The sequence below is a fragment of the Chiloscyllium plagiosum genome, unplaced genomic scaffold (genome assembly GCF_037043375.1).
Source record: "Chiloscyllium plagiosum isolate Xiang-an unplaced genomic scaffold, Cpla_swu_hap1 HiC_scaffold_23, whole genome shotgun sequence".
Classification (NCBI taxonomy): domain Eukaryota; kingdom Metazoa; phylum Chordata; class Chondrichthyes; order Orectolobiformes; family Hemiscylliidae; genus Chiloscyllium; species Chiloscyllium plagiosum.
In genome coordinates this window covers 24,490,649-24,501,791 of record NW_028270161.1, presented here as the reverse complement: position 1 = coordinate 24,501,791, position 11,143 = coordinate 24,490,649, and the positions used below count along the sequence as shown (strand labels likewise).

The following is an 11,143-nucleotide window of genomic DNA, read 5'->3' as shown; positions in this document are numbered from 1 at the left end:
ATTTTGAAAATCAAAAGCTTTTTGGTTAGTCTATTAGATAAGCAACATGCATCATATGCTTGATGTTAAACTGATATTCTTCTAAATTATTAAAAATAATGCCTTCAGCTACTGGCCACAGCTCCTTTGACTACACTTTCCTAATCAGTGAGCTGTATGAACCAGACCTACAAGGGCATTAGAACACCACAAACTGCAGGTCCCCCTCCAAGGTACACTCCATCCTGACCTGGAATGAATGTTATTCCTTCACTGTCACTGTATCTAAATCCTAGAACACCCTCCCTGTAAAGACGGGGTGTATCTGTTCCAGTCGCACTGCACTAATTCAAGAAGGAAGCTCACAGTCAGCACCTTCCCAAAGGGGAATAGAGTTGGACCCTGCAGTAATACCCACATTGTGGAAATGGATTATAAAACTATCTATGTCCCCGTTCTGCTGTCTCCTCCCCAGTATAGCATTGAAAGGACAGATGGGTAGGAAGCATCAGTGGGACAGGAAGGCTGCTATAAACTAGACTCACAGTAACAAACACACAACTCATGATGCAATTTTTATTCTTGGCTGAGAAACTAAGTCAGTACAGTCCTCATTGGCTGTGATCGCAACTACAAGCAGATTGAGGCACTACATCCACTCCCAGACAGGATCCGTGGAGCAGCGATAGACTCTTTTAGTGGCAGCTGGGACGCACCAGTTTGTAGGAGCAAAGGAAAGTCAGTTTCAAGTTGCAAGACGCATCGTTCCAGTAAAGTGAGTTGTCTGAAGGAAAGAAAGAAGAGTTCAGTAAATGAAACAACTATTTCTGTGATTGATTCGGTAAATCTTGTTCTTATTTACGATATTTGTCATAATCTTAAATTTGTTGGGTCAGCCACAATGAGAAAAATAAATTGTATGAAACTTGTGCTACTGAAAGATCAATTGGTTTGATGATGGTTTCACTATTCTCTGAAGGGATGAGTGTTTGGATTAAATATTGTGAGGGTTGTTACTGTATCTGGCTGAAGTTCTGATTTAACACAGACACAGTGTGTAATGATTGTAACAATGTCAGCCAGGTGGACCTCATAGAATAAGAGTTCACTGATTGGGCTGTTATTCTGGATCAGATGTTCTCAGGGAAATGCACGACAGAAATGTGGAGGTTGTTTCGGAAGCATCTGCTGATGCTGCTGGACAGGGTTTGTCCCACTGAGGCAAGGAAGGGATGGTAGGGTGAAGGAACCTTGGGTGACAAGGGATGTGGAACATCTAGTCAGGAGGAAGAAGGAAGCTTACTTAAGGTTGAGGAGGCAAGGATCAGACAGGGTTACACGGTAACCAGGAAGGAACTGAATGATGGAGTTAGGAGAGCGAGAAGAGGGCAAGAAAAAGCTTTAATGGGTAGGATTAAGGAAAACCATTAGGCAATCTACACTTATGTGAGGAATAAGAGGATGGCCAGAGTGAGGAATATGGAAGGAACTTGCATCTGGACTCAGAAGAAGTAGAGGAGGTCCTTAATGAATACTTGGCTTCAGTATTCACTACTGAGAGGGACCTTGATGTTTCTGTGGATAGCATGAAACAGACTGATATGGTAGAATAGGTTGATATTAGGAAGGAGGATGTGCTGAAAATTTTGAAAAGCATAAGAATAGATAAGTCCCCTGGGCCAGACAAGATATACCCTGGGTTTCTATAACAAGCGAGGGAAGAGATTGCTGCACCTTTAGCGATGATCTTTGCTTCCTTACTGTCCACTGTTGTACCAGATGATTGGAGGCTCAAAAATGGCATTCCCTTGTTCAAGAAAGGGAATAGGGAGAACCCTGGGAATTACAGAACAGTCAGTCTTACATCAGCGATGGGCAAAGTATTGGAGAGGATTCTGAGAGACAGGATTTATGATTACTTGGAAAACCATAGTTTGATTGGAATTAGTCAGCATGGCTTTGTGAAGGGCAGGTCATGCCTCATAAACCTTACTGAATTCTTTGAGGATGTAACAAAACACATTGATGAAGGTACAGCAGTATGTGTGCTGTACATGGATTTTAGCAAGGCATTTGATAAAGCTCCCCATGGTAGGCTCATTCAGAAAGTAAGGAGGCATGGGATACAGGAAAACCTGGCTGTCTGGATATAGAAGGGCTGGCCCATAGAAGACAGAGTGTGGTGGTAGATGGAAAGTATTCAGCCTGGAGCTCGGTGACCAGTGGTGTTCTGCAGGGATCTGTCCTTAGACCTTTGTGATTTTTATAAATGACTTGGATGAGGAAGTGGAAGGGTGGGTTAGTAATTTTCCCATGACACAACTGTTGATGGAGTGGTGGATAGTGCGAAGGGGTGTTGTAGGTTGCAACGGGATGTTGACACGATGCAGAACTGGGCTGAGAAGTAGCAGATGGAGTTCGAACTGGAAAAGTGTGAAGTGATTTATTTTGGAAGGTTGAATTTGATTGCAGATCACAGGGTTAAAGGCAGGATTCTTGGTAGTGTGGAGGAACAGAGGGATCTTAGGGTCCATGTCCATAGATCCCTCAAAGTTACCATCGAAGTTGATAGGTTTGTTAAGAAGGCGTATGGTGTGTTGGCTTTCATTCACAGAAAGATTGAATTGAAGAGCTGTGAGGTTATGTTGCAGTTCTAATGAACTCTGGTTAGACCACACTTGGAAAGCTGTGTTCAGTTCTGTTCACCTCATTATAGGAAAGATGTGGAAGCTTTTGAGAGGGTGCAGAGATGATTTACCAGGATGCTGCCTGGACTGGAGGGCATGTCTTATGAAGAAAGGTTGAGGGAACCAGGGCTTTTCTCATTGGAATGAAGAAGGATGAGAGGTGACATAACAGGGGTGTACAAGATATTGAGAGGCACAGATAAAGTGGATAGCCAGAGACATTTTCCCATGGTGGAAATGTCTATCATGAGGGGGCATAATTTTCAGGTAATTGGAGGACAGATCTCAGAGGTAGGTTCTTTCCACAGAGAGTGGTGAGTGTGTGGAATGCACTGCCAGTGGTGGTAGTAGAGTCAGATACATTAGGGATAATTAAGTGACTCAAAGGGCTTTGAGTCAGTTCTCCTGCTCTCGGATGCTGCCCGACCTGCTGTGCTTTTCCAACACTACACTCTCAACAGAGAAGATAGTACAATGAAGGTTAGTCTGATCTTAGAGTAGGACAAAGGGCTGGCACAACATTGAGGGCTGAAGGGCCTGTATTGTGCTGCACTGTTTTCTGTTCCATGCTCTTGGATCAAGCAGGGAGCCCTGGCTGACAGGTAAGAACAGGAGTGTCAGATGTCCTGTATACTCTGAGAGCTGGCTTTGAGGGAGCTGGATCAATATTAAGGTCTCTCCAGCTGGAAATAATAGGTGACTTGGTGATGGGGATACCAGCCTCTGTGGAATTATTCCAGAGTGCACGGGAGGTGTGGTCACCTTTTGGCAATAAGCCACAAGGTTATGCCCAAAACATTGATTTTCCTGCTCCTCGGATGCTGCCTGACCTGCTGCGCTTTTCCAGCAACACATTTTTCAGCACAAGAGTAAGCTTGTGAAGTAATCCTATTCATACTTCGACTTGTAGTGTGCTTTTCATTAATAAAGGACAATTGAGTCTATCTCATTGTAGATAGACAGAGTAAACCAGACAGATCAGGATAGGTAGGAATAAAAGCCGTCAAGGTGTAGAGTTTGTAAATAGCCTGGGAGACTTTCTAATTTTACTCTGGACTGAATTCTCCTGTGTGTGTGGACAGCAAAGATTCATAACAGAGTTAAACAGTCTCAAGGACGGTGCCAAAGACTTCAGGTAATAGGAATGGTCAGTGGGATTTCAGTTTAGAATAATCTATCTGGATTAATTAGTTTTGAATCAGGGAGTCAAATCCTGTCAAGATGGGGAGGGGTGTGTGTGGTACATTAGTAAAGTGAGGGCTGGATCTGGGATGATTGATACTGTTCCTCAGAATGTTGTGTACTGCTCACTGGGAGCACGGCTGCAGCCTGGTATGTGTCAGGATCAGCTCATTAAATGTGCACCAGTTCCAAGGCTGGTGTTAGTGTAACCATGTCACTGTGGAACCCACAGAGACAGACAATTGAGCAGAAGGAGAAAACTTTAATGTTACTCCCGGGGGATGCTCTGTTCTCCAAATCTCAGGACCCCTTACTCTCCTCCTTTTAACAGTTTTACTTACAAAGTGACTGTCAAGCAGCAAAAGTAGAGCCCTGTCAAAATCTAATCCAATGAACTGTTTTCCAGGAAACATTTTCCTGAAGGTCAACCTTTCTATCACACTGCAATGCATTGACTTACTTAAGAAAGCGTGCACACAGTTCTCCTTTGGATTTTTATGACTGGGTTCATCTTCAGCCCAAAACATAAAATCTGATGCAGATCCATCATTCCATAGGAAAGTCCCCTCCTGTGGAAGTAAAATCAGATCATGTAAAATATGTAACTTTCTCACCTTAATAATATGATGCAATAACAGGAGCAACATTACCTTGTGGATGTCACTCAAACCGATCCAAGTTGGGACATCATTATTTTGGGAGTTACGTATCATTCCTGCAAGAACATTATTCTGCTCCATCCAGTGCAGGGAAGCAAGATGGCCGCCTGGAGCCAGGTTTCGGCAGTGCAGCTTGAGAGTAAATTACAAAGTCAACTTGTCACTTGTTAACATTTTTACAAAAGCTATTAGAATGAGACAATTCACGAGGTTCTAAATTGCAACTCTTATGAAGACAATAAAACTACAACCCCATGATTGCGTGGACACAAGGACCTGATATGGGCTGACTCCAAACTTCAGTGAATGGTGCCACACTGAGGCTGAGGATTTGGGACCAATCTCATTGTGGCTTCAACCCATCAGATAGAAATGTCAGCAGCTTCTGTGTAACAGCTGATATTGGGCTGGGCTTGTGCTCGAACGCTCTGTCTGTGACACTGTGTTTCCTGTTCTCCCCAAGTTTTATCCACACACAGCTGTCAATCCAGATGTGGACAGTCACTGCAGTCCATGTCACTGTGCAGTGATCACATTGACAGCAACACATTTCTCACAATAACAGACTACAGCACATCGATGCTTGTCAACTTTAGATCGTATTCTCAGGAGATCATGTGACTCAGTGATGGTTTCTTAGGAATTTAACAGGTTGTTGATGTAGGGATTGTAAAGTTACACAATGAGTGATTCTGGTTCAAGCTCAAATGCACAGACAATGGATGATGGAGAAGGGCAGAATCTTGTCAGGGCCTGAACCACATGATATACGGTGAGAAATGTGGCAGAAACATGTGAGAGGTCCAGCAAGGCCTATCCTGATATCAACTTCTCTGCAACTTTAAACAAATTGCTCAACAATGAAGTGAGATTCTCACTGGGTTGTGGTAAATTGCCTGTGTTATGGACCAGGCCAGATCCCCTCAAAACGTTTCAAGTCCAGACCCTAACATTCTAGTTGTTTTAGGCAGGTCTTTGTGGATATTCCAGGAGTGATGCAGCTGGCCCAACCACTCAGTTTTAAAGAAAGCAGAATTTATTTACAGATTACTGAATGAAACATGAACAAAAGAGAACAAAATTTCAAATAACATAATCCATCTGAAAACCCAATCAGCTCCTTGGCAACATAATAATGCTATTCCAAATACTTACAATATCCCTTAAACACCCCATTGGCAAAACAGGCAAGTCAAACACAGGTTCCGACAGGAGAGAGATGTCAGAGAGAGAGGGTCAGCATGGAGCTGTATCTTTGGCCAGCAGCTTCAGACAGACAGTTTGCTAAAATCAAACCAAACCAGACCCTGAACTGAGAGAACTGGCCACTCCCCTTTCATTGTACAACTGTTTTAAAAGAAATACTTGAAAGACTTCTCAAATAGATATTTCCAGTCATATCAGAACCTCTGCCTTTATTACCCCTTTTGAAATAAACCAAGGACAACATAATCTTGTTAAAAGAGCAGCATTGTCACACCTCCTGCCCCTAAAATAAAATCTGTCAATATTTGAAGATGGCTTCATTTTAAAACCCCTTAATATTAAATTGTTAGTACACTACAACACGCAGATACATTACATTGACGATCAACATGCAAGCATGCACTACTACATTCCATTTCAGTCTGTTTGCTCCTGTCACCGAATGTCTCTGTTTCTCCTCCAACCCATCGGCAATCACGTTTTCCTGTCCTGACACATGCACCATTTTCAAATTGAACGGCTGTAACAACAAGCTCCATCTAAGCAATCTGGAATTTTTGTCCTTAAATTTTGCCACAAACGTCAGTGGGTTCTGATCAGTGTATATGATTGTCTCAGATACATTACTGGTAACATAACAATCTGAGCTGAGAGGACACCTTTTGTTAGAAAACCTGAAGCTATCTTGAGAATGTGACTTGAAAAGAATTCTGGGATTTACATATTCAAAGACCAAAACTAACAAACCCATTCGAAAAGATGAGAGACTTAATCTGAGTTTGTTTAAAGTATTTCAGCTGCATGGCACTGTAATCTTTTGCTGTAAATTCGGTGTCTCATGGTCCTGCTTCACAACCACCTGATGAAAGAGCAGCGCTTCGAAAGCTAGTGCTTCCAAATAAACCTGTTGGACCATAACCTGGTGTTGTGCAATTTTTAACTTGGTGATATAAACTTTCAAATGTTGTAACGCCAACATCAAGTTCAGAGTTCCCTTCTCAAATTTGAATATTTCTGCTGAAGAATGTTCAATTTCCTGGAGAAATAACTGATAGATCTTTCTGTCTTCTCGTTGTCTTCCTGTAAGAGCACAGCATCAACACCCATATAACTCACATCGATACTCATCTTGAATGGCTTTGTGTAATTCGGTGCGGCTCACACTGAGGCAGTGGTTAACACAGCTTTAAGACTGTCAAATGCCTTCTGACAGTTTGCTGTCCATTGAAACTTCTTGACTTTTTTTAGCAGTTCAGAGAGTGGAGCAGCCACACTGCTAAAATTCGGCATGGATATCCGATAAAATCCAAGAATTGTAGTACTGCTTATTTTGTTGATATATGAACCAGCTCATAATCATCAGCCATTTCAGCTGCTCATCATGCCGTTTTAACTCTCTGCTCTTCCACATGACTTCTCACAAACTCAGAAAGTGAATTTTTGAATTCCTCCAAAATAATTGATTCTCAAAGAGCATCATAGATGGATAAAGGCATTAAAAATAGAGCATACCCGTGAAAATTACTTTGTTTGATCCTTTCAAACTCAATGTAGGTTTCACCAGGATCTTTCCTTAGATTCCTGAAATGCTGTCAGTGGGCTTGTGACACAAACTTATATGCTCTTACAGTGTGTTAAGACGGACCCGCGGGGTCCCGTCTTTGCATATTCTTTCGGAAGGAGAGACTCACACTGGCAACTATGGTTAGACGCAGACAGCAGTTTATTCACAGAATCTTAACTGGTACAACGAATCTACAAGCATGCATTCGTTGGAGAAGGCATTCTGTCTTCTCGTTCAAACTTGACACAATTATACTTCGCGCTGCCTGGAGTCCCCGGTCAGTTCGTCTTCCCCATTGGTCCATTCATCTGCGCGCGCTGAGGATCCGTCCACCTATTGGCCGCATCGAAGTGCCTGTCCAGCTCCTGCTGTGCTTGACAATGGCTCAGCCATCCCGGGGAGCGGTTCCGATCCCGTATTCAATAGTTCATTGTTTCAAGGAATTACTATGCGTCTGAAAGGCTAGCCATTTTCAATAGTTTCAGTTTAACTAAATTGACAATTACACTTATCAACTTTAGACTTAAATAGACCCATTCACACTTAACAGTTACAGGTTCCGATAGAGCAATTCACACTTGTCTAACAGTTACAAATTCCGATCGGTTTCTTTATTAATCCCGAGTTTCGATGAGGCAATTGATACTGGCTGGTATTTACAGGCTCCAAGATTTAATTAACATTATGCATATCCCTTACAAGCTCCAGCCAGGTACTCATGCAGTCGCCAGCAGCAGCTCGCTTGGCTGTTGTTAACCATTTCAGGGCTGGAACTAGAAGTGTCTGTTGCAGAACTAGTGTCACCCTCCCTAGCCCTACATTAAACACCCCAGTGAAATCTCCCCACAAGTGTCTGTCTTCACCTCCTCATATGCCCGAGATACCTCCCCTGATAGTGATGCAAAACCCTCATGAGCTCTACCTGCAAGTTTTGTTTGGATCAACATAACCCACATGGTCACTGGCCACTTCATTTCTTTAGCCGCCTTCTCAAATGAGATGAAAAAGGCTCTTACATCCTTCTCATCAAATTTAGGCAATGCTTGAATATATTTAATCAGATCCCGAACAGGCCTTTGGTTATCATGGGTTTGTACATCCTCACGCTCTTCCTGACTAATCTGACCCTCAGCCTTCATCTCCATCCTTTACAGCTGATGTTCCTGTCCAAGAGCCAATTTATGAAGTTCAACCTCCCTCTCTTTCTTCCTTTCCTCCCTCTCCTTTTCTCTATCTTCTCTCTCTCCTCTCTTTTTTTTGTTCTGATTAAGTGATTTGTTATTTATCTTTTGCCTTTAACTCAAGTTGTTTCATTTTCAGTTGAATTTTAGTCATCTCCAAAGATGGTGTTTCCTGCAAATTTAAATGCTGAGCTGTTGATGTAATTATCTCTCCTTTCCTCATGTAAGGAGGCAGCTCCAACTCCAGCTTGACTGCTAATCCCAGCAGCTTTTCCGTTTCCACCTTTTGTAAAACCTCCAAAAGTCACTTCTTCCACCCCCAGAAAACTCTGAGTGACAGCAAGCACCATTACTGCACCAAGCACTCTTTAAACCAACCGAATTCAACACTTGGAACAAAAGACACTGACACGTAGCACTTGCTTCCTATGAGTCCAGTAACCCGAATCCCAAATTGGAACAATAGAATAAATCCTGCAAAGCGCCCCCAATCTGTTATGGACCAGGCCAGATCCCCTCAAAACATTTCAAGCAGGTAACCCAGACCCAAACGTTGCTGGTTGTTTTAAGCAGGTCTATGTGGATATTCCAGGAGTGATGGGGCTGGTCCAACCACTCAGCTTTAAATAAAACAGAACTTATTTACATGAGTGAGTGAAATAGAACAAAAGAGAACAAGATTTCAAATAACATAATCCATCTGAAAACTCAATTGACTCTATGGCAAATTAATAATATTGTTCCAAATACTTGCAATATCCCTTAAGCATCCCGTTGGCAAAACAGGTAAGTCAAACACAGGTTCTGACAGGAGAGACATGTCAGAGAGAGAGAGAGGGTCAGCATGGAGCTTTTTCTTTGACCAGCAGCTTCAGACAGACAGCTTGCTCAAACCAAAGCAAACCAGACCCTGAACTAGGAGAACTGGCCACTCCCCTTTCATTGCACAGATGTTTTAAAAGAAATACTTAAATACCTTCTCAAATAGATATTTCCAGGCATATCGGAACCTCTGCCTTTATGACCCCTTTTGAAAAAAGCCAAGGACAACTTAACCTTGTTAAAGGAGCAGCATTGTCTCACTTATTAAGGAGGACTAACCCTTGTTAAGTGCACATCTTGCCTAATTGACCTGCAGTGTCCCATCCTACCACTGGCCAGGAGTAAACAAGATGCTGAAAATTCAGAACACGGAGAGCGAGTAACTGGCGACTTCAATTCACTGCTTACTCCGTTAGGACCTTCACATTGGACATCTTGCTCAAATATCTTTTGGCATCTTCCATGGGCACTAGCAAAATGTTCCCATGTCCACAAGTACTAGTATCTGACGTGTCTGTGTCTAAAATCCTTCATGGTACAGCTCCAATCCCATTACGTTGTGCTTCTGCCTTTCAATGCTGCACCTCAGCAACACACTGACATCTACCATTGTAATGCTGCAGCAAAGACATTGTGTGCTCAGGGACACACACCAGCTGCTGGACTGCACCAGGCTGCATCTTCAGCCGGTTGGCTCTCTGTCTGAGTGCTCACTCACTGACCCTAATTGGATGGAAACAGACAAACAGAGAAGATTGATGCAGGCATTGGCCATTTGGGCCTTTGAATGTCCACTGCCGTTCGATGTAAGGACCATTCAGGAAGGTTTCTTGACACAATTTGTGACCAGTCCAACCAGGAAAAGGGTGATACTGGACCTGGTTTTCGGAAATAGTCCAGCCAGGTGAGTGAAGTTTCAGTGAGGGAGCATTTCGGGAATAGTGACCATAATACTGTGTGTTTTAAGATATTCATGGATAGGAATAACAGCAGTCCTCAGGTGAAGCTGTTAAATTGGGGGAAGTGACCTACAACATCAGTAGGCAGGAACTGGAGAATGTGGATTAGAGGCAGCTGTTTGAGGGTAAATGTACATCGGATACGTGGGAGTATTTGAAATGTCAGTTGATAAGAATTCCGGAGTAGCATATTCCTGGGAGAATAAAGAATAAGTACAACATGTTACATGAACCTTGGATGACCAGGGACGTTATGACCTTGGTCAAAAAGTAAAAGGAAGCGCGTGTAAGATCTTAGGAGGATGGGAACTGATTAAGCCTTTGGAGCATATAAGGAAAACAGGAAAGAAATTCAACCAAGAATTAGAAGGGCAAAAAGGATACAACTGTTTGAGGGTAAATGTACATCGGACATGTCGGAGTATTTGAAATGTCAGTTGATAAGAATTCCGGAGTAGCACATTCCTGGGAGAATAAAGAATAAGTACAACACGTTACATGAACCGTGGATGACCAGGGACGTTATGACCTTGGTCAAAAAGTAAAAGGAAGCGTATGTATGGGAACTGAGGAAGTCCTTGAAGTATAGAAGGAAAATAGGCAAGAACTTGAACCAGGAATTAGAAGGGCGAAAAGGAATCATTCACAAACAGGATTAAGGAGAAGATATGGCTTTTTGTACATATATAAAAAGCAAGAAGGCAGTAACCAGGGAAAGGGTTGGCCCACTCAGGGACACAGGAGGGAATCTACGTGTGGAGCCAGAAGAGGTAGGTCCAGTCCGAAATGAATATTTTGTGTCAGTATTCACCAAAGAGATGGAATTGGTGGAGGATGATCTTATGGAAGGGAGTATTGAGTTTCTCAGCCAAGTTACTGTTAAAAAGGAAGTTGTATTATGCTT

General features: G+C 42.7%; 1 protein-coding gene across 1 annotated transcript; it reads right to left on the bottom strand.

Moving 5' to 3' along the window:
* Positions 1-541: 541 nt before the first annotated feature.
* On the bottom strand, positions 542-6,218 carry LOC122561774 (C-type lectin-like). Its single transcript, XM_087999292.1, has 4 exons — positions 6,090-6,218; positions 4,499-4,639; positions 4,309-4,417; positions 542-763 (listed from the first exon to the last, which is right to left on the bottom strand). The coding sequence occupies exons 1-4, from the start codon at positions 6,216-6,218 to the stop codon at positions 675-677; spliced, it is 468 nt and encodes a 155-aa protein (XP_087855418.1). The 3' UTR covers positions 542-674.
* Between the last annotated feature and the right edge of the window lie 4,925 nt (positions 6,219-11,143).